The sequence below is a fragment of the Hippopotamus amphibius genome, chromosome 4 (assembly GCF_030028045.1).
Source record: "Hippopotamus amphibius kiboko isolate mHipAmp2 chromosome 4, mHipAmp2.hap2, whole genome shotgun sequence".
In the NCBI taxonomy this organism is placed as follows: Eukaryota; Metazoa; Chordata; class Mammalia; order Artiodactyla; family Hippopotamidae; genus Hippopotamus; species Hippopotamus amphibius.
This window is the reverse complement of record NC_080189.1, coordinates 51,769,565-51,794,020: the sequence shown is the minus strand read 5'-3', so window position 1 is coordinate 51,794,020 and position 24,456 is coordinate 51,769,565. Positions and strand designations below refer to the sequence as shown.

At 38.5% G+C, this 24,456-nt stretch overlaps 1 protein-coding gene across 1 annotated transcript in view; it reads right to left on the bottom strand.

The window, feature by feature from the left end:
• Positions 1-4,407: 4,407 nt before the first annotated feature.
• SPMIP4 (sperm microtubule inner protein 4) overlaps positions 4,408-24,456 on the bottom strand; it is a 34,966-nt gene continuing 14,917 nt past the window's right edge. Inside the window, exons 4-9 of the mRNA XM_057733652.1 lie at positions 23,895-23,924; positions 17,602-17,783; positions 15,162-15,250; positions 8,421-8,595; positions 8,035-8,126; positions 4,408-5,202 (exon numbers count right to left, since the gene is read on the bottom strand). Coding sequence (XP_057589635.1) covers positions 4,408-5,202; positions 8,035-8,126; positions 8,421-8,595; positions 15,162-15,250; positions 17,602-17,783; positions 23,895-23,924 — 1,363 coding nt within the window. The remainder of the gene's footprint in view (positions 5,203-8,034; positions 8,127-8,420; positions 8,596-15,161; positions 15,251-17,601; positions 17,784-23,894; positions 23,925-24,456) is intronic.

The window sequence follows — 24,456 nt, the reverse complement described above, 5'->3', positions numbered from 1 at the left end:
AAGCTATTTTCTAGCTGTGTGTGAACTCCAGATTTTCCTAATCACTTTCTCACAGCGCAAGTTTTAAATTTTGATGAAGTCCAGTTTGTCAGTTTTTTCTTTTATTGATCACGTTTTTGTTTTCAAGTTTAAGAACTCAAGCCTGAGTGAAGCACAGACATATTCTCTTAGTAAGCTACATCACAGACTTCTTGTGCCTAGGGACAGTGGACATGCACTACCTTGGGACCATTTTAAACAGCAAAATCACCAAAACAAAAGGCACAAAATGTGGAAAATGTGGCATGAAGTAGACTGCAAAAAGGACACATTTATAACAGGAGAGCTGAGGCAAGAAGGGAGAGCATTGCCTTGTTCAGCCCTAGCTGGGAACTCTCTCCTGGACAGCCTGTCAGTTTTCTGCAGCCTAGTGAGGAAGGGAGCTGCACCTCTCGGCGCTCAGAAGTCACTGTGCTGGTTGTCCTCCTTTTGCCTCTCTAGATCCATTTCCCCCTCCTTTGTCTTAGGACATTGTTATCTAAGGGCTGCAACACCTGGGTCCCCTTGCTCTCTGACTTCTGGTTGGGTTTGGCTAATGGGAGTGCTGTAACAGTGGGCCCTTCCCTTCTCCTGAAGGGATAGGAGTGGTCTTGCAATTGCTAGTTCCTGGGAACCTCTGATGAGGTTCCTGCCCACATCTCCTAAAGAGTCCCTTCACTCAACTCCCCTCTGTGAAATCCTTTGAGAGTCTGTTTCCTGCTGAGATCCTGACTGATACTGTTACCAAGTCTAAGCTCACTCTGCTCGCCCATGACAGGCCAATGAATCGGAGAAGAGGTGCTGAGGCAAGGAATACGACTTTATTTGGAAAGCCAGCAAACTGTGAAGAAGGCAGGCTACTGTCTCCTAAAAAAGCCATCTTATTGGGCTCTGGATGCCAGTTTGTTTTATAGAATCAGAGAGGGAGGGGCTGTGAGGAAATAAGGTGAAAGGGCCATCAGTCTTACAAAAGATTTCTGGGAATGACCAGGCTTGGTGAGGGGATATGTTAATTTCAGCCATTCACACAGGTGGGCAGGGCAGATTGTCGGCCAGGTGGGCTGAACAGCAACATTCAGGCAGAGGGGAGGGTTCCCGAGACAGGCCATCATGTATGATCACAATCACAAAAGCAACAAAGAGCAAAGGTTAAAGTCAAAGAAACAGATCTAACATGGAGTCCTATTTAGCTCTACACGGTACCTTATACAAATACTTATTCCCCTGTTTTTGGAATGGTATCCAGTCCTCAGTTATGCCTGGTGTTCTCCACGCTAGGAATACTCTTTTTTTTTTTTTTTTTTAACCTTTCTTTGGAAAATAATCCCTCCAGACTTCTATCAGGGTGATGGAGGGCAGTTGTCTAGCACTGGGGAATGGGGTGTGGTGGGGCAGGGAGAGTTTCTAAGGATCAATTGTGTCTTATCTTTCACCCAATCTTCCTTAATTTAGCAACCCTCCATCCCCACCCTACCCCCTACCTTTACTCCCAGACCCAGACACTCGTGGTACTGAGTGAGTTACAGAGCCTTTTGAGAATTCTGCTGTATAAACTGGGCTGTTTGCCCCACTGCAGTTTAGGGTTCTAGGGTCTTCAGCCAGCTGGGATCTACCTTTCATCATTTCCTTTCTAAAATGTTCTTAATGTCTCAGCTCTACCCCCCTACTGACCTGGCTAGTTTATGCTTTGGATAAAACAAAAACAAAATACAGTAACAAACAAACAAACAAACAATAAAAAGCAAACAAAAACAAAGCCAAGAAACTTTCCTGTAGTTTTAATGTGCTTTTTAGAGTAAGTGAAATTAGACGCATGGAGTTGTTGACTGAAAAAAAATGCACATTGTGAGAGCTGCAAGTTTTTTATTTGGGGCAGAATGAGGGCCACAGCCCAGGAAACAGCATCCCACATAGCTCTGAGAAACTGTTCCAAAGAGGAAGGGGGGAAGGTCAGTATATATGTAATCTTGGTGAAGGAGGAGTACATGCTATCAAACATATTTTTGTGGAGGGTTTCTGCTAGTCAGGAGCAGACATCACCATGAAGGGACTTAGTGTTTTCTAGATATGAGGAGATGCAAGGATTGGCTTACAAAATCAGCTCCTGAAAATATCGATCTGTAGACCTGTTCCACCCGTTTTTCCAAAGCACAGAGTGCCTCGTTCCCGATCTCCACCCTGAATTCCCTTCAGGGGCTGCTGAAGGTCAGCAGCTGCAGCAGCACGTGTGATTTAATCCTTGCAGAGGGAGATGGCAAGTGCCCATGGCAAGTGCCAATTTATAGTTGACAGAGTCAATCTATCTTAACCTGGAAGCCTCCATAAAGATTTTTCAAAATTGAGTTTATGATGAGCAGACTTGCAGTGTAGATATTCTCTGTCACCAAATGAGGCCAGATCCATTAGCTTTAACAACCAGCAGAGTTAGGACTAGGACTGATATCCTCTTATGAGTGTTGAGGAGGACGACTAAGACAGATATCTGAAGAGAAGGTTGCATCACTTCTGCATAGAGGCAAATGGAGTGAATACTTATAGTCAGAATGCCGTTCTGCAATCCTGTGCCCCAGTGCAACCCAGGGAAATATGTGCAGTTAAAACCCCAAATTCCTCTACTGCAAAGTTGGATCTTCCAAAGTTTGTTCTTTGGGATTCTAGTCTGATGATATGCTCTGTGATAAGAGGATCAGAGTGTACATCAGAAACGTGTACATTCTATCCCCCTCACTTTAGACATTCCCAAATATATTTACATGTTAAAGGCTGTGGAGAATCTTGTGATTAAGTCATGTGATTGGCTTTCTTGCCCCCAGTTTTCCCCAATGTTATTTTACCATGTAACTTTTTGCTTCTCACAGTACCTAATATACTAGTGCTATAAAATAAAATTTGGAAAAACTTCCATAATTTTAGCCTAGAATAGTTTTAAAGAGGGTATAACCAAATGACATGTTGGTCATGAAACAAAAACAAAAAGAAACCTCAACAAAACACTCACAGAAATTCCTCATGAACTTTCCATGGTAAACTGTGTTTAAAATGTACCTCTTGGCATGTTAAATGAGTTGACTTGCATTTAGGGATTAGCTAAACTCTTGGTGGACACCTTCTAAAAACTATATTTAGGGACTTCCCTGGCAGTCCAGTGGTTAAGACGCCACACTTCCACTGCATGTGGCACAGGTTCATCCCTGGTCGGGGAACTAAGATCCTGCATGCTGCACGGTGCAGCCAAAAAAAAAAAAAAAAAACAAACATGATATTTGGCTTTAGAATAATTGATATCAAGCCATCTGCTATGATCTGAATGTTTGTGCCCACCCCCCCCATTTATATACTGAAATCCTAACCCCCAAGATTTATTAGGAGGTGGGGCGTCTTTGGCAGGTGATTAGTTCATGAAGGCAGAGCCCTCATGAATGGGATTAGTGCTCTTATAAAAGAGGCCCAGAGAGATCCCTTCCTGCTTCCACCATGTGTGGTTGTGGTGAGAAAACAGCCGTCGGTGAGGACGTAGACCCTCACCAGACACCAGATCTGCCAGTGCCACCACCTGCACTTCCCCACCTCCAGAACTGTGAGAATGTTTGTTGTTTATAAGCCACCTGGTTTATGATATTTCATCATAGCAGCCCAAACAAAGACGCCATTCTTTTTTTGCCATAGAGTTCATCGGTTACTAATTAAAGCTATTGCTAGGTCTTCACAATAAAATCATTTTTTCTTTATAAAAGAAATGGCTATGTTTCTCTTTCAGAAGCTTAAAGGAAAAGAAACATCCAACTTAGAATGTGTGCATGCAGAGCATTTTGGGTTCCGTCTTTTCTACTAACTTATTTTGTCCACATGTTTACATAAAGGAACAGGGCCCACACATTTACTTTATTAAGGTAATGGAGTTTGTAGAGCTGTCTGTCCCTCAGTTAACTAGGTTTTGTCTTTGTACCTAATGTTATTTTGTACATTTTCATAAAGGGACAGTGTTCATATATTTATTTGTTAAAATACTATGGTTTGTATAGACATTTATCAATTATTGGGAATTTGAGTTTTTTTCAAATGTTTTTTGTAAAACTTTGTCATACATGTTATTTATCATGATTTTGGAAAAATTCCTTGGCGTATAATTTGAAAATGAAATGAAAGACTATAAATTTTTCTGGTTCTAATAGTTTATTACCAAATCGTTAAACTTTTGAAGAAATCAGAACATCACCTTTTCTGGGTTCTTCTGACTAGATCCTAACTTAAATTCCTGAAAACATAAACCTCATTAACAAGCTCATTATGGCTTCTCCAGAAAACAGAATCCAGCAATGAGGAAGAAATTCTGTTATATTGTTTTCTTTTCTTGTTAGAAGCTGGGTTTTGAAGGGAAGGATGAATATCTCAATTATAGAAATAATAGGAATTGTGGCCATAGAATTGGTGTCTCTTCCCTGAACATTCTTTATCCCTGAGGTCTTTATAGTCTTCTAGAATTGATTTGTGGAAACGTTTTTGTGCACCAGTTTTTGAAAAAGTGTTCTTAAGCTCCAGCAGGTTGGTCTGAGGCTTGGCCACTCCAGTGCTAGGGATCCAACCCAGAATAGGTCTTATTTCTTCATCGTTTTCCATATTCAAGGTCAACCATTCTGGCTTACTTAAAAAATGTTCTAAATCGAAAGCTTCTGAGTCTGGTTTATTTTGTAAAATACTAGGCTTTCTAAGGCTAACAGGGTTTTGGCACTGATTTAAATGTTCATAGGGAATGTAATGGTCTGGGTTACAGTAAGGCATAGCTTGAGGATTGAATGACAGCTGTCTCCAGTACAAGTCTTCTGTCTTTTTAGTATCCGTGATTTTTGGAAATGGTTTTATGTCATAAGTATTAGCCAGATCTTTTGTTGGGTAACAAGATGGGTGTGCATAGGTAGATAGCAAGCTTTGTTCTTCCTTAATCTTGTCTTCAATTTCCTGGTTTTTATGAGTCACACCTGCAGGTATGTTATCGCTCAGAGCCATCATTTCTGTAGAACTAGGTACAAGGGTATGAAAAGCACACAAAACTCTAGGGGTACAATCTGGACAGGAAGGTGGTCTTTGCTGGACAATAGCCTCCAGAGGACGTCGGTTCTGAATCAGTCGGGCAATTCGTCCTTCCAAGGGTCTGGTGGGCTTTAAGGCAGGATGGAATTTTTCTTGCTGTGGTGGTGGGATAAAAGAGAAAACCAATTAATTAATAGATCTGGCATAGTCAGGATATTGCCACAAATGGCAGATCAAAAGTCATACCCATTTTCACTGTCTGAGTAAACATATAACAGGTAGGAGTGTACATTGCAATGTTCTTTGATATTTATTTAAAGACATTGCAATTTGGGTCCTAATAAACACATGTTTTTATAAGGAAAGGCACATTTTTCTTTGGCTATAGGGAAATTCCTCCATGTAGGAACTCTTCGCTTTCAAACTTTCCAAAATATAAAGGAACTACTGGAATCATAAAACAGATGATGTTTTATGACGATGAGGCCCATCACCAACAGATGATGTTAAAAGTTACCTGCAGTCATTTAAACCTCAGCCAAAGCCTTCTTCATTAGGCCAAGGCAAGGGTTTTTAAACCGTGGTTGAATCAGAATCAGCTTTGGAGCTGGCAGAAAATGAGATTCCCAAGCTTGGTCCTCTGATATTGTGATTCAGAGGGTCTGCAGTAGGGCTCAGGAATCTGCTTTCTTAACAAGTATCTTGGGTGATGCTAAGGCCAGTTATGTGCTATGCTTGGAGAAACACTGGTCTGAGGGGGTTTTGTCATATTTGGGCTTCTTTTTGAGATGTTTTATAAATATTGTGAACTCAGTCATATCTGGTAACTGCAAAAGCAGCGAGTGTATTTAAAGGGCTATTAATAGATATATGTCTGTGGGGTGTGGGGGAGGAGGAGGGAAGAGTTGACCTTGAAAGGGCATGAAGGAACTTTCTGGGATGATGGTAGTGTTCAATATATTGATGGGGTTTGGGTTACAAAGCTGTGTGCATTTGTCAAAACTCATTGAATGTGCACTTAAGATCTGTACAATTGTATTGAATGTATATTTTACCTTGAAAGAAAAAACTAATTGAACTCTGATTAATGATATGCATGCTGAATGTTTAGGGTTCAAGTATACGAATGTCTGCAATTTACAATGAAAGGCAGAAAAAATAATAGTGTTTTATGGATGTTTGGTGTGATGGGAGATTGGGATACCAAATTGTACACTCAATATATGCAGTTTATGGTATGTTAACTGTATCTCAATAAAAGTTCTAAAATAAGTATAGTAAAAATGCTAACGATAGACTCTAGGTGATGGGTATTCAGGTCTTAACTGTAAAATTATTTAGACTTTTCTATATGTTTGAACATGTTTATAATATGTTTAAGAAAAAAACTAAAAAAGAATGAATGTATGACAATGATGGAATTGATAGCAAAGATAATAAAAATAAGAATGGTGTGAAAATAATAACTCTAGTTTGGACTTAGAAAATAAAATGGACTTAGGAACATCCTTTTGGAACCTGAACCTAATCTCTTCATAGTTGGAGGAGTTTCCATACTGTTACCAACAAATTTGTTATATCCTTTAGCTAATCAGGTTTGAGTAGATACTGTGAAAAAAGAAAAAAAAATCCAGCTCTTTGAAATGCACTGTTAAATTTATCACAAACAAAAAAAGTATACAGTATATCATATCCTATTTTGATAGCATCCCTATATGCAAGAAGCAGCCTTTAGTACCTTTATTGTATTCTACTACAACAAAATATTTCATACACATATTTATTACCACTAAAACATGCCTTCCCAGAGTCCATTATTTATGTTTTAATTAGAAAGCAGCTAGATTCACTCAAACTTTCTTTTAAACTTCCAACTATTTTAGGCATATTTTATCTTGTTATTGATAAACATTTAGGTGTTGATTTACTTTCATGGTAATTTTGCATATAATATACTTGACAAGCGTCCTTTGTAAAACTGTACATGTATTTCCTTGTAAAAATGATAAAGCTGCTTCCTGAGGGACTGGACTATACAGGGTCAACCCTGTGGAAATCTGGACAGTTGCTGAACACGACTGACAGTATGTATGGTCTTTTCTAGCATTAGAGAATGCTCATTGCAAGTGAAAAATAAAGAAAATTAAAAACCCTTTAGTGAATGATACAGCACAGTTTGTGGAACTACTTCTGGTGTTACAATTTATAACGCCTTGGGAAATATGGAAGCTAATGTAAAATAAATGTGTTTAGTTCAGTCTAAAAAGAGTTCATACTGAAATACCTTATAGTTGTTTTTTAGGTGTCTTTCCACAATCTACATCTTTGAAAATATTCATCTTGTTTAAAAAACTGAATTTTAGAGGATAAGTTTAGGTTCCAAATAAAACAACATAAATGTATACTATTAGGTCATTTTATTTCATTTATATAATTAAGCCAAAAGATTATAACTTCTATCACTAAAGGGCTTGGTCATTTCTTTCAGGCCATTTCAGATAATCAATTAAGAAATCTCTTGATATTTGCAGAGAATTTATTGGCTTTTGATTGTAATTCAGCCAACTCTCAATTATTGTGGATATCAGGAAGAAGCCTTTATCTCTTCAAAAGCAGTGATAATGTCCAATATATAAAATATGCAAAGATTTACAGAATTTATTAAGAATCACATTACATTACTAGGTAAACATTCATAAATCAATTCCTTTGTAAATTTTAGCAACAGTAACATAGTAGAAAATCTGTAAAACAAACAAACAAACAAACAAAACCAGCACTGAGATGAAGAAAAGAAACCTTGCTTGTTCTTCAAAATAGTGAAGTTTGAATCAATTCAGAATTAACTTCTGAATTGAGTTAAATTTTCCCTTTGCTGACTTGGTCACCAATACTCAGGAAGCAAATAAAAAGTGGGCAAAGCAAGAAGAAGCCCAATACCTGGATACTTTCCCCCTAAATAACTGAGAGTTGACTACAATTACTTACAGGCTGCGGGTCAAATCCTATCTGTCCAGTTAACTCTGCTACCTCCTTTTCATGGTAATCATCCAGTTCAAGGGGATTCATGGGCCCCAGACCTTAATGGAAACATCACATCTTATTATTTTGTTAGGGTAAGTGAAGAATGGTACTTACATTTAGACCTTTTATAGAAAAACTTACCTGTTCCCCTTTGTAATATAATTAGAATTGATAAAATGAAAACCAACTTAACCTCCCAATTACCTGCTAAGAGGTACTTACCACCCACCTTATTTCTATTAGTACTTAGAGTAAGAAACAGGGTAAAATATTAGAAGATAAAAGCTGTAACAGCACTTGTCAAATATTACAATTTTGTTCTTTTTACTCATATTAAAGTGAACCCATACCTGTAAAATCATTATTGTATGAAGTGATCCAGTGGGACCTCTCAAGATTTCTTTGTATGTTGGCTTCTTTTAGAGAGTTAATAGGGTCCCACGAATTTAAAGAAGTGTTAGGAGCGAAGGTTTTAGGTGGTTTCGGGTAGAATACTGGCTTGTTTTTCTCAACACATTTAGGAAGCTAGAAAATGAATGTAAAAGATCATTGCTGTTAATGTCATCTAGTAAAAAGGGCTAATTCACTGTCTCAGCAGGAAAGGGGGCAAAGGAAATTCCAGGCTGAAGTCAGACACTACTTTTTCCTTCATTAATTACTAATATTCTGCAACTGTAACCATATTTAGAGTTAAACACAGTATTTTATCAAAGGAGGTCTTTTCTAAAAGTCTTTTGTGGGGCGAAGGGGAAGCTGGGATGAAGTGGAAGCTGGGACGAAGTGAGAGAGTAGCGTTGACCTATATACACTACCAAATGTAAAACAGCTAGTGGGAAGCTGCTGCATAACACAGGGAGATCAACTTGATGACTGGTGATGACTTAGAGGGGTGGGATAGGGAGGGTGGGAGGGCGTCGTGGGAGGGAGGGGATATGGCGATATATGTATAAATACAGCTGATTCACTCTGTTGTACAGCAAAAACTGGCACAACAGTGTAAAGCAATTATATTCCAATAAAGAGCTTAAAAAAGAAAAAAAAAAGTCTTTTGCTTTAGCAAGGAGTCTGAAAATATACTTTGGAGAAATGTCCCCGGAAATCCTCTACCTCCAGAGAAATTTTATTAGAGATATAAAGGTCTCTAAGATACTCCTTTGGCTAAATTTAGCCAAATTGTGTGGCTCCCACTTCTCCTTCCCTGCCTGAAATGACACCATATGATATCGTTCATGAATTTCTGACAAAGGTAAAGTCACTCAAATTCAAATAAAAATTTTCATTCTATAGACATAACTGCTTTACAAATAGAGTTTTGTTTTATATTTTCAAAAGGAGGTTTGAACGTAAAGTGAATGAATGAGTCTTTTTGGTTACTTAGTCTTTTTGGTTATTTAGAAATTCACTTTTTCTCAGATTGATGATTCTCAATACTTACTGAGCACCTAAATGTGTAAGGTAGCAGCAGAAACAAGGATGGATCAGAAACAAATCTTGCCATCTAGGAGTTTATGGGCTAGAAGAGGAGATAAGTTGTGAATGCAAATGACTATAAGATGAAAAGTAACTCTTTCCTATAAGAGAGGTTAAGACAAAATATTTTGGAAGTTCAGAGGAGGGAGAGATTGATTCCAACTGAACAGGGAAGTGGAGCTGGGAGCACAGAGCGTGGGAGGAGATAAGAGGCCATGTTAGGTTATACCATAGAAAGCAGGCCTTGGATGACATGCAGAGATGGGGAGGCCAAAGGAACAGCAAGAGCAGAGGTATGGATGGTGGTGGAAAATATGGAATGAATATTTCTTGAACCTTCTGAACTTCTTGTCCTCACAGTCAGGCCCACCCTTAACATTCGCAGGTCCTGGGGTTTTAGTACAATGAGAGCCCACATTCCATTAGTCTAAATAGTTCAGTTTATAAATCAAGCAGATAAACTGTTAAGTAAATATGTGTCATTCTCCTACCTTGACAAAATACCTTCAAAACAACATGGAAGACCAGGTTCAAATTTAGACTTCTCAGACTATCCCAAGTTCTGCACTGTGACATGGTGGTTCAGAAAGAGCCAACCGCTGGCCCCTGGCCTCAGCACCCCTTACTGCTTTCTTCCCACCCTCAGTTCCATCCCAAACTATGAGGTGCCTTGTGTATGAGGGTACCCTACCCCTCAAGTTCAAGCTCCATATATCTATTACCTCTGCTTTAAGCAAACAGCCATCCCTCGGCCACCCATTTGGCCCAGAGGTATATATTAGCTTGGCAGCACTGTCAACCCCTGGGAGGATGGACGTGAGGAAGGGACCCCATGAAGGCCCTGAAACTGGGCTCAAAGCCATTTGTCAGGGAATCTGCAGTCTCACATCAGTCTCGGGCAGGAGACTGGGGAGCACGGGCTCCAGATACACATATCCTCTTGTCTCTTTAAACTTCCTGACCAATAGGGAGGGCACAGAGGAAGGCCAGAGCTGTGACTTGTAAAGTATGGGGCCTTCTTAAGTTCCTGGGCCTAAGGGTGGTGCTGCTTATAGCAACCCTGTGAGGATGGAAGGAACCCCATTTTACATACATAGCGTAGTCATGATAAAAGGCAGTTGGTAAAAAACTGTCTCAAAAAGTATTAAATAACCACCTCTGTAAATCTTTCACAAATATGTGGCCTGCTTATCCAGGGCTAAAGAAAGCTCTCTTTATTTTCCTTATCTTTATCACAATTTGCAAAGCCAACTTAATATTGTTCTGAAGGAGTGGACTAATGTATCTTAATCTGGTCTAACAGCAGTGATCTACTGAAATGCAATCAAAGGCACAGAGGAAGAAAATAGGAAATGTGAAATCTTATTGTAGCCTAAGGTGTCTGGGAAAGAGTTTAGAGAGTCAGGAAACATTTGAGAGTGGAGAGCTGGCCAGTTTTCAGTGTTAAGGTAATGTTACGCTGAGAGGACAGTGAGAAGAGGTGCTGCTGGTGATCAGCCACTTAACAGGTATCCGTTGTAAATACACTATTCACAGGGTAAAGTTAGTATCTGATATGGGAGGTAAGTACAGAGCAGGAAGGAATTCCAATTCCTGAGATGTCAGTATCTCAGCAGACACTCTAATCTACAAAGGAGTGATGTTAGCTGTTTTGAATTTGGAATAATTCTCAGAGGAGTAGTGCTATATAAATGGTTGTTACATTCTCAGTATAGCCCATAAAATTATGTAACATAAATTATTTAATAAACATTTACTGAATACCTAATACATGCAAAACAATGGGCACGCTTTTAAGGGCCCTGGGCTAGGCACCAAAACTCCATAAATTGTCATAAAATAACAAAAATTAATACAGCCATAACATGTTAAACAAAAAATTAAATATAGTGTTTTTTTTGTTTTAGTCTTGAATGATGGGTCTTAATAAAGTTTAATGGGGAGCAAGAAAAGGTTTATTGTGGAGACCACCTTGCCCTTTGGAGAGATGTTAGCACTGGGGACATTTATTGGATCTTTATTGGGTCATATTTCACTTAATTGTATTGTATCAGCACCATTTTTACATTAAGAAGTCATGATTAGGAACTTTGTCACTTGCATATGAAATGAATAGAGGAGGGAGAGCAAATAAGAGACTGGCAGAGATATATTTCTTTGGTATCTAGTTAGGACTTTGGAAGAGAGAGAGTTAAAGGCATAAGAGGATGCACAGTGGGAGGAAGGCTGCCTGGGACAGAATGGAGAAGAAGCAAAGGCGGCAAGACAGTGTGTAGGGAGCATGTGTGGCAGGAAAGAGAGCGTGCCCGTTGTTTCCTATTCTGGATACCCTGGTTGTTGCTGGGGATGAGCAGGTGGGAAGGTGGTGATGGGGAGGTGTACAGTGGGCAACCAGTAATTTGATAAAATGACATGCTTCTAAAGGAGGTGCCTGTGTGCTTGCCCAATTCATTTTTGGTGTTTGAGGATGAGTGTGGATTATGGGCACTATTGTGGGGAGATGGAACTGTCCTAGGAGTGAGGAATGTATCTCTAGGAGGGAGGAAAGACACTTTAGATTGGAAGATGGCAGCTGGTTCAAGAAGGAAAACTACAGTCCTTTGTAGGGGTGACACAAGTGAATGCTCTTTCCAAGGCAAGCAAAGATCTTTCCAAATATTTAGAGTTAAGGAAAATTGGTAGTAGGCCCAATTAGACTTAGAAAATGGTTAAAATATTTTGAAAAGTCCAAGATTAGGGAGGTTTGTGGCACTTGACCTCTGTGATTTCATCCTAAAGAATATTTAAAAAAAAATTTTTTTTCATATTGCAAAACTAAGACCAGATGCTTAATTTCTCGAGAAATAGGATGGAAGTCTTTGGCCACTTGAGCAAGTAATGATAAAAACAGCACAGAAGAGTCAAATATTATCACCTATTTGTTTGCCAATTATAAAAGGAAAAGGAATGTTCTGATTGGCTTGGTAATGGCTGGAAATGGCCAACGGGAAGAGACGGCCAAGGGAGGAGCATGGTAGCAGGAGAGGCATGTGCTAGAGTGATGAGTGCAGTGATCAGTGATGACTGTGGTGGGGAAAACTGGGCCAGGCCAACGAGAAGCACAGCCTTCACATATGTGTAATGTAAAAGGATGAGGGCAAAATGACATTTAAACTACTCTGTCAGAATGAAGCCCCAGCACTTAATTTTTAAAAGGTTAAACCCTTTTATTTAGAATATTCTCTTTTCGTAATGTCGGTAGGTGAACAAAGTGTTACAATCATTGGAATAAAAATACTTAGAGCTGCTAACATTTAGTATGTGCTTACTATGTGCAAATATGGTACTGAGTGCTTTTATGCATTTCATTCTCAAGACAGCCCCCTATCAATAGATTTTATTATTATTCCTGTTTTATCTATGAGGAAACTGAGGTATGGAAGAGTTAAGTATATTATCCAGGGTTATACAGCTGATAAGTTTTATTATTATTTTTTTTTTGGGCGCACGAGCTTCATTGCTGCGCAGCATGTGGGATCTTCCTGGAGCAGGGATCGAACCCGTGTCCTCTGCACTGGCAGGCAGATTCTTAACCACTGCGCCACCTAGGAAGCCCCAGCTGATAAGTTTTAGAGCCAGGATGAGTCAATAGGTACTCCTATCAAGCTCAGTATCAAGTTTATTTTTATTTCTTTGTCCAGGGAAGTGCAAAACTTGATTTAGGGTTAGGGATGAGCCAGAAGAATGACTGAAAGTTTGAAAATTAAGATCAATTAGAATAGATTAAGAAAGTCGGATTAATCATTAGAAGAGTCAAATCAGTCAAAAATATTTATGTACAAAGTATTGTGGGGAATATGCATATTATATTCTGTTTTCAAAGAGCTTGTAATTTAGCTGATGAGATATAAAGTACATGTGAAAAGTTACTGGTTATAAGTGTTGCAGAGGCAGAAGAGAGAGAAATCACTTCTGTATGAGTAACAATGCTTTATAAATGATAGCGCTTTCTATTTTTCAGGGTGCTTTAACATCTTTCCTATGATCCTCATGTCCTGTGAGGTTTGTAGGACACATCTTACTGAAATTATACAGATGCATTTTGTTAAAACTCAGAGAAGAGAAACAATTTGCCTAATACCACTTAGAGAACGAATGGCAGATATAGCAGGAACTAGAATACAGGCCACCTAATTTGGTTCACTTTCTGCTGTACAACAGAAACAATGATGGTTGAGCTGAGTCTTGAAAAAAGAGCAAGTCTGAGATATGCAGATGCACCCCTCCCCAGAGAAGGCAGCATTCCAGGAACAGGGAGTGGCCATGAACCTGGTCAGGGACCAGCAAGCAGAGCCAGGCTGCAGGAAGGAAGAGAGGAAGGAAGGCCAGAACCGAAGGTCTTCGTAGCCTAGTTAAAGCACTGGGATTCACACTTAGGTAAAGCAGTGCTTATCAAGATTGCCAAGGGGGGTGACATGGAGATAGCAGCATTTTAATGAGCAGGTAGAAATGAGGGGAATTAAAAGAAGAATAACTTCTCATATTTCTGGGTTGCTCGGATATAGATTTTGCTTGAAAGAATGAAAGAGATCCAGTCAAATGATTTTTTTTAAGGATTTTTCTTGACATGTAACTTTATTAAAAAACAAACAGGAAATTGCTTACTTCATAGATGACTGTGTGACATTGCAGTGACACAGTGGTTTTTCCAAGAAAAATTCAAATGTTTCCAGTGTTGCATTTCTTGCCTATCTCATAGATTGTTAGATGCAAGGAACACTATATGGAAAACACCTGGCACTGCCTCTCATAAACTAACTGGCCAGTGAATATTAGCTATTGTTATTTTCAAGTGTCTAGGTATTTTCCTTCATGATTTAAAAATGTTCTTATTTTACTATGTGGATTCTTGGTACAGAGGTTAAGAACAGAGACTGTGGAGTCTCATGAGCGTGAGTTCTGAGATTGTGAGATAGTCACAAACTCCCTGAGCCTCAGTTTCCTCATCTATAAAATGGGACTGATGATACTAATCTTTTGAGGGTATTATAAGGGCTGAAGGATACTCTATATATAAAGGAGTTAGTATGTAGCAATTTCTTAATAAATGGTAGCTATTGTTTTATTTTATTTTTCTTTTTTTCTTTTTTTTAGGCGCACGGGCTTAGTTGCTCTGTGGTATGTGGAATCTTCCCAGGGCAGGGCTCGAACCCGTGTCCCTGCATTGGCAGGCAGATTCTTTACCACTGCGCCACCTAGGAAGTCCCTATTTTATTTTTGATTCTGCACAAATATAATAGTTGGGACAGTAAACTGCAAACCTCCCATTTACTCTATGCATATTTGGAGTTATTTGATATATCGTGAATCAAAAGAATAGACTGAGGGGAAACAGTGAGTGATCTACAGTCCTCCTCTACCTTCTTTAGGAGAGAACTTTTTGTAACTATGGAAGTGTTACACAACTGCCAAAAGTATATGAAATCAGCTAAAAAAACAAAAAAAATGTGAATCATGGTCAAAATCACAAAGTTTCCATCCAGATAGAAAATAAAAGCAATCTATCTTTTGGATTTTTATAAACGTATAAAGTAAAAAATTTTTTTACTTTGTTTTAAACACAGATTTTAAAAGATACTTACGTCATAATATACACCCTGACCTGGCCAAGCCAAGGCTTTCTTCTTTGAATCCATGGGAAAATCAAGCAGTTCGTATCTGTAAGGATTACCTGAAATTTTCAGGAAAAGCAGTCTTCTAATTAATGGGATTTATGGGTGCAATAATAAAAACAAGATAATAGGTGGTAGAGAGGAATTTGGGTGCCCATTTTAGCTATAAAGCTATAGCTTTGTTTGAATTCTTGCCCTTAGTGAGCAGCGTGTGGGCCACACAGGGTGAGAAGGAGTCTCTAACCCTAGCGCCTTCCGCAGACCAAGGGGGCACCAGTACTGCGCCCTTCTTGTTAATGAAAGGAATTCTTAGGTAAATTATAAATCTTCCTAGATCCTCTTTCTGGTCTCTGAAGGCTCAGCAAATATATTTCTATACTATCTGTTTTAGGTTTTCCCTCTTTAAACATCAAGATGTAGAGTTAGTACTTGCTTACCAAAAAGGTATTGAAAAAGAACATTTAAAGAATACAGCTTTTTAGGTATTGGTGGTAGTTGGATAAACGTTAGCAAACACAGCCTGGCTTCCTATGGTACTATGATAGGTTCTACATTAAAGCATTCTCTGAACACCCATCCCCAGATGGAATAGGAACAAAGGCTGGCATTTATTGAACATTTACTATAAGCCAGTATTGTAGTAAGTGCTTTATATACATCATCACACGCATTTTTTTGTACCATTACTACGAGGAAGGTACTATTATTTCCACTTTAACAAACGAGGAAACTGAGGCACAAAGAAAATAAGCAGTTTTCCCAAGGTCACAACTAATAAGTGGAATAATTCAAACTCAGGCAGCCTGGTTCTAGAAACTGCACTCTTAACCTATATGCTACTTATTTCTAATAAAGAGAGCTAAAATAAGTGGAAGAGAAGAAAACTCAATGTAGTCCTAGTTCCTGGAAAGGTCTTTTACAAGGGTTATTAGAATATACTCATCTTTTAAAAATCCCCTGAAGGTGACTAAGCTGGTCAAGGACAGGTAGATGCTTGACACAGAAGATTAAGGGGGTAACTTATTTCTTCAGTCCCTGGTCTACAACTGCACTGAAAAGTGTTTTTATAAACTCAGCACACATTTCTGGGGCTTCTTCCTAACTGTATGCAGTTCATGTAATTTCAGAAATTATCTAATTTAGGGATTGAAAAAAATTAATTTACTTTGACGATTTACCTAATAAGATCATAAAAATTTCAACTGCTTAGATATCCTATCTTGTATACATCCTGTACATATATACACACATGTATATGTATGTATCGTTTAGTGTCATACCTATATATGTATGTATCTATATATACATATATTTGATACAGCTTTCACTAGCTTTTATCAATGGAATGTTTCAGCATGCTGCACACATACTAGAATCATTATATAGTAGCAGAGCATGTAATAAAAATAGTAGCTGCTAACACTTAATCTCTGTTATTTATGAAGTAGGTATGAATATTCCCATTTTACAGATTGGGAAGTGGAGGCAGAGAAATTAAAGAACTTTCCCATGGTCTATGGTGAGTAAGTGGCAGAGCCAGAATGCTACCCATGTAGTTGGACTCCCTAGTCCATGCTCTTAAACACTGTACCATAATATCTCTCAAAAGTTACTGCCTCCTAATAAGATGCTGATGTTAATATTGATGATGGCAATATTGTGTTCCTATATTTGGGTCCAAATATTCATGTACAGAGGAACTGCATTATAGCACAGTTCTTATGTCTTACCTACCTCACAGCTTAAATTCATTCAACAAATATTTATCTCTGTCTACCAGGTACCTCTTCTGTCACCTTCAGTTAACTTCCCTCTAGTATCTTGTGTTTCTCCATAGATTTCTTCTCTGTTCTGAGGTGTCTAGTGTGGGATGGACTTGATGGCTAGTGTATGAGCTTACCATTCTCTCTAATGAAACATACCTGGGAAGACCCCAAAATTTGCATCTGCAAAAAGACACTCCAAGGTGTTAAGAGGAATTGATCAAATTGCTCTCATTACTTCCCGAGTCTTATTTCAATGATGATCTTTTCAATTTTATCAAAACAGCTACACCCATATCTAGACTCTGATGCTCTGAATCAAACATTGTCTTTTGTGCTGATCACTTGAACTAGGATGGAATTTTTAAAAGCTAAACCACAGAGAGAATGGGAAAGAAAAATTGAAAATACAAGTAGAATAAAAAAAACTAATTCTACAATGTTTGGTTTCTGGTTCTATCATGGGAAGCTCTGTCTAAAGAAGAAAAGAAAAAAAAAAGAAAGAAAAAAAATAAAGAAAAGAACATCTGCAGAGAATCTGATTTAATCGGTCTGTGATGGTGTCCTTTCTTTAATTTTATTATTGAATAAACAAACTCCAAATATAAAAAGAATTAATACTGTTCTGATTTCAAATCCCATTTTACCTCTTGTCTTCAAAATTGTTGTATCATAAGGCTTCGTTGGCACAGTGGGAGGAAACGGCTGTTGGGTTTCGGCTTTAATGCCAGTGTAGAGATCCTTAGGTGATGTAAAGGTCGGAAACATGGCTCCGCGAGAGATGTGTGTGTGGTAGGGGTGTTCAATCGGATACGGGGAGCAGATTTCTCTGAGATTTAGTTGAGCAAACAAAACAAAACAGAATAGAAAGAAGTGCAATTGAAAAAACTTTATCATCAAATATTTATTGGGACCCTTTCTTTGTGGCAGGTACCCTTCTAATCCCTGGGATGTGACAGTGAGCCAGTCCCTATACTCATGGAGTTACCATGCTGCTGGAATACATACCATACAGCATATGAAGTTTTCTTAATTTTGCTAGATAAATAAAAAAGATATATTTTTAAAATAAATCATACTGAATTTTTTATCAGTGCATAACTTTGCCAACTGATATAAAAATATGCAGCGGAAGATATATGAATTTTGTAGTTTTTGGAACATTATAGGAAGAATTTCTAATTGCTTTCCATTCCTGCCTCTTGTGTTGAGAGGACCCCAGTACTTTATTTTATGGAATCCTTTTAGGCATTTCATTTCAATGTGCAAAATGATCCCTTACCATCTTAGATTGAACTTTCAACCAGGCCATCTGTTTCTTTAAGCACTTAATCAACAAAATACACTACCTGTTTATGTACACAGTGTACACAATACTGTTGAGAAATCAAAAAGCTAAAAATAGCTAGCATATTGAAAGAAAAAAAAAAAAACACCCAACAATTTAAAAAGACCACAGGGATATAATTTTCCTATCATTTGAAGAACTAGCAGAGTTCTTAGAAAGAACTAGCAGAGGTTTAAAAAAAACTGTGTGAGAGCTGTCTAGATTAGATGGGAATCAAGATTAGGAAGTCCATGGAATAGAGAAATGTTATGTGTAATTAGAAAATAAAGTTAAAAAAAAGCAAGACCAGTGTTAGTGAGTGAATTGTGTCCCCCTGCCAAAAAATCTGTATGGTGAAGTTCTAACACACAGTACCTCAGAATGTGACCTTATGGAGCCCTTATAAGAAAAAGAAATTTAGACACAGACGCGCACACAGGGAGAATGCCATGTGAAGGTGCAGGTACATCGAGGTGATGCATCTGTGAGCCAAGGAACACCCAAGATGACCATCAAGCCACTAGAAGTCGGGGGAGTGGCATGAAACAGGGAGTCTCACAGCTCTCAACAACAAACCTGCATCTCGAATTTCTAGTCTCCAGAATTGTGAGACAGTAAATTTCTGTTATTCCCCCCTCCTCCCCCCCGCCCCCCAGCAATATGGGTGCTCTGGGCTCTTAAAGGAGAAGAGCTGGAGAAAGGGTTTCAAAGATGAACTGCATTTCTAGTGCTCACAACGAGAACCCTCAGAGGCTATGGGAAAGCTGTGTAATGTCTATATTTACCAGGCCAAAATCAATGTACAGGTTATGCCACAAATGTTCATGTTAGGGTCTTGTTAGGGAAATTCTTCTTTCACTGTTTCCCATCTAAGTATGAAATTATATAATAGCTTCTGCAAGTCACTATGGATGGTGTGACTATGAAATAATGAGAGTAATTTCTATAAGAAACATACTTTAAAATGCCTAATTCCTTTTCCATCACATGATATTTTTCAATCCCAGTCATTTTGGGTTGGTTTTGCCATATGCTCTCCTTACATTGATGCAAATCTGTACTGAATTCAGCAGCCTTGGCATCTTGGTGTGCTCTCTGAAATACCTCGCAGTTCAAGATTCTTAGCAAGTGCCTGGTCTCTTACAGATACCACAAGAAGTTAAGACTGACTTGTAAGAGAAAAGGCCTGGACTCCAGGCAAAAGTCATTTCTGGGGCCAGTCAGCTCTTTTTGTTTTTGTATAAAGTGATTTGGTTTTCTTGCCCTTGTCACGAACTGCCTCACTTGACCACACTTCTGAATTGGGTATAGCATTATTTTATTGCTAGTCACTAAACACTTTTCCAGTTTACTTACTTTGCTTAAAGTAGTTGCCACATCAAGTGGCAGCTTGGTACAAGATATAAGGTTGTCAACTCTATGATGACATAAGAACATAGAATCAGGGCATTCCTGAATTCCAGCTAATATGCCTCGAAGTCATGAAAACACTGCAGTAGGGACTGCTCTTTCATTGAAGCAATGTTGGCTGTACTTCATTTTACACGCTACACAATGATTTTCATTTGTTCTAAATAAATACGTCCAGTGTCCAATTCAATAGATTCTTCAGTGAACTATCAAGAGGAATTACCTCTTACCAAACTGCTTGAAAATAAGTGAGCATTTATAATTTGAGCAAACTATTTGTGCGAATAAAGCAGGAACAAACATGTCTATGCTCATGAAGAGTGTCTAGTCTGCTTGAGTCAGGAAAGGATGGACTTTCCTGTGGTCTAGTAAAACCCATGTTCTAAGGGAGGTCTTGCACATGCAGAGCCTTGGTGGCTTGCCTCATTCACCTTCAGGTAGAGCAGTAGGAAGCAAGGGACCTGGACAAGAAAGAAAGAGATCCTGAGGACAGTGAGGAATGAACGAGAAAGGCTGGGCTTTCAATATTGTGCAATAGCCAGTAGTCACTGAGTCATAAAACATACTAGAAAGAAAGGCTGATGGAGTAGATTGAGTGCAGTGATTCTTAGTGATAATTAACTTTTCTGGGTAGAAAATTCATTTTGGGGGACCTCCTAGGTGGCGCAGTGGTTAAGAATCCGCCTGCCAAGGCAGGGGACATGGGTTCGATCCCTGCTCCAGGAAGACCCCTCATGCTGAAGAGCAATTAAGCCCATGCACCACAACTACTGAGCCTGTGTGCTGCAACTACTGAAGCTGTGCGCCTAGAGCCCGCACTCTGCAACAAGAGAAGCCATTGCAATGAGAAGCCTGTGTACCTCAACGAAGAGTAGCCCCCGTAACTAGAGAAAGCCCATGTGCAGCAATGAAGACCCAACACAGCCAATAAATAAATAAATAAACAAATAAATATATTAAAAAAAAGAAAAGAAAATTCATTTTGATTCGCTTGGTCCTTCCCAGTATGTGCCAGTTTGAGCTCAAGTGTAAGAATCAGTGGGAAAATGGAATTAGTGGAATTAAAATTTGCACTTCTGATACAGTTTCCCATGGACTTGATGTAGTTTAAGGAAATGTGGTATGAGTATTTCACAAAATGGCCACGTCCACCCACGGTCCCCAGAAGATATCTTGGTAGGTAACCTGGGAAGGTCTTCAGGCATTGTTACTGCTGCATGAGCAGGAATTACACTCACAGGACATTGCCTTTAAATGTTAACTACATGTTGGTAACTACAACAGTGACTAGGACGATAATAAAGCACTTATGTGCCAGGCCCTGTGCTAACTGCTTTACCTACATTCTTTATCAGAGAATAACCTGCTGATATGCATTTAGCCCCAGGCCAGAGGCCAGGGCAAGGTGACCTCATGTTTTACTAATCTGATGCTGGTAAGAACTTCCTGATGGGGGGGACTGGAGGGAGGGTGGGGGGGGAGTCAAGGGAGGGAGGGAATACGGGGATATGTGTATAAAAACAGATGATTGAACTTGGTGTACCCCCCAAAAAATAATAAATAACAAAACAAAACAAAACAAAACAAACTTCCTGAACAAAAGCCATTACATTTGTTTTCATTATATCTTGTTTTTGTCACAGAGACACCAGAAAGTAGAGATTAACTCGTTAATTTAGAAAATAAATTCTAAAGGCCAAGAGCATGTTAAATCACAAAAAAAGAACCACATGAATTTGATAAGCTATTTCTTTCTGGGGACTGGTGCCCTTGGTAGTAAGTAAATTTGCAAAATGTATATCTGTAGTTCTCAGGATCTTCTGGGTTTGTGCGTGGCCTGGATTCTGGCTTTGTGTAGAAGGGGTAAAGGTGGGAGTTAGGAAGGCAGGAAGAGACCCCAATTAATTCTCATCACTTGGGATTGAGGCCGAAATTTTTTTGCCCTCAGATTCTAGAAATGTATCTCTCCTAGCAAACAGCATTAAGTTATATCTGATAATGATTTAGGAAAATTTACTTTTAAGACCTGAAAGCTATGGACTCTTTGTGTCTTGAGACTATTATATTATGAAATTTCATTTAATAGCCTGTATATATTGCAAAGGTTAGTTTTGTTTGTTAAAAAAATTGCAAATTATACCTTCAACTAAATTTTCAAGTTGTAACCCATTCAAATTTTGAGTACAGTGACCAGAATGTATATTTATTTCTTTAAATTAAGACTATGTATTATATAAAATAATTATGTTCATGTTATATTAAATACTTTATAAATATTACTCTTCATTTTGTGTCCCTAAATAGAGAAGAAATAATAAGGAAATGGCAGAATATCAAACACTTAACAACATACACATTTAAATAAAGGAATTCAGTTTCTCTTTGAATCATTCAGTTGGAGGTATGGGCTGTCTCTGGACTCAACCTGCCCTGTTGAGCAGGTCTACCAAGATTTTTATCAAAATCTTACACAGCTTTTCCAAGGGGAGGTGAGGAGCTGAGGTCAAAGGAAGAGACTTTGGAACTTAGGCTACAAGCAGAAAGGTGACCCAAGGGGGAAAAAAAAAAACCAACAAAAAGGGCTTTACTTTTCATGTCACTATGAAAAGAATCTGAAAAGTCCAAAACAAAAGTCTTCATGTAGTTGCTTTTTTAAAAAGAAAACCACAAACAACCTAGACTTTAATTTTAATAGCCTTCTGAACAGATCTTTGCTTTAACTGAAACACAGTTTTTAAATGCCAGCTTAGTATTTCTGGTTAAGATTGATAGGGACTCCAATAGCATCAGGCACACCTAGTACTCAGATCATGGATTCTAATACCATTCTTCATTGGAAGGAGCTGTGCTCCTTGGAGGAATGGCTGGTTCTAGGGCGGGGGCAGGACATATACAAGATAAGCCTGGAGCATCTTGTAGTGCCAGAAAGCAAGCAAGGAAGGAAGGAAGGAAGGAAGGAAGGGAGGAAGGAAGGACCGACCCACACTGATAAGTGATGAAGTACTCAAAAACAAACCAAAAACTAAAAAATCAAAACAAATCAAAACCAAACCAAACCAAACCCTCATACACAAAACCCCACAATGACAGGGGTGTGGCTATAGGAGCCAACTGAAAGAGCTCTCAATGGCCAATTTGAGTGACAAAATTAACAAAGTAGTACAGGACTGCTACTGAAGTGTCAAAGTGCAAAATAAAATCCATGAGGCCATACTGATATAAGTAAGTGATTAAATAAATAAGTGAGGGAGAACAGACACATTTCCCTTACAAAAGAATACCAAATAATTTATGTAGGTACCCTGCCCTCAAGGAGGTGGAGTATAATTCCAGACTTTAAAGTGTGGGCTACACAAAGTGACTTTCTTCTAACGAGTACAGGATGGAAAAAGGAGATAAAAAGGTTAACTAGACACTGGGGGAACCTGGGAAACACTACATTGGCTAGGTAATCAAGGTTAGCATCAACAGTGACAAGTTATGTTGATAGCATGTACTTTTGATAGGATGTGATGAAAATGGTAGTTTACCTCTGTGGTCTTCCTCCCCAAAACACACTACTCCAGTCTAATCAGGAGAAAAACACCAGACAAATTCTAATTGGGGGACATTCTACAAAATATCTGACAGAATCCTCAAAAACTACTGAGGTCATTAAAAAATAAAAAAAAATAAAAAAAAAAAAAAGGAAAGGAAAGTCTGAGAAATTGTCACAGCCAAAAGGAGCCTGAGAAGACATGACTACTAAATGTAATGTGGTGTCCTGGATGGGATCCCAGAACAGAAAAAAGGACATTAGGGAAAACCTGAGGAAATCTGAATAATACTAATGCATCAGTATTGGCTCCTTAATGTGACAAAGGTACCATACTAATGTAAGATGTTAATAATGGGAAACTGGATATGAGGTAAATTGAACCTCTCTGTACTACTTTTCCAATAATTTTGTAAATCTAAAATAGTACTAAATTTAAAGGTTTATTTAAAAAAAGATTAGCAGGGAATATAATTGGAGGAAATCAGTAATGCTGTTACCTTGGACTTGTACTAACCTCTTCTCCTGCTTGTTTGAAAAAAAAAACAAAAAACCCCAAAAAACTTCTATGAAAAGTCTCACTTGTCCCCACACTTTCTGAGATATACAGATGGCCAATATTTAATTCTTGATTATAACAGGGAAGGAAAATATAGTTGTCTACTTACCCTACTGTTGAATTAGGTGGTTTGGGCATTCTAGAATGAAAACAGGAAACAAATCCTAATTTATATTAAGGACTTTTTTTAAGCTTACATCCCTATTAGAAACTTGTTTAAAGATGTACCCCATTTACAAACTACAGTGTCTTTAAGATAATGATTGGCTTTCTGGAACACTGAGTATTGACCAGACAGATATGATATTATCATATCTCAGCTGTCTACTGATTGTCTCCATTATGCTTATTCTAACCTCAGTCCCACTCACCACTCATTTTGCATTTCTAACTTCTCATGATAATAGAGCTTTCACTCTCATAGGCAGAGCACCAAAGTGTTCTGAGGTAGCCTGACACCATGCATGTGGTGCAATTACATGACCTAAAGTAACCTGAGAGTGGCCTGGCTGGAGGAAATATATAAGTACGGTGTGTGCTCTGTCCGTCTGCCCAGGACTACTCATCTGTCATGAGAGTAAATGTTGCCCAGTCACAGAGAGACTAGAACAAAACTGAACAAGTTCCCAGAGGCATGCCTTTTCTGAATCACTTCATTTGAAGGTTGTGTT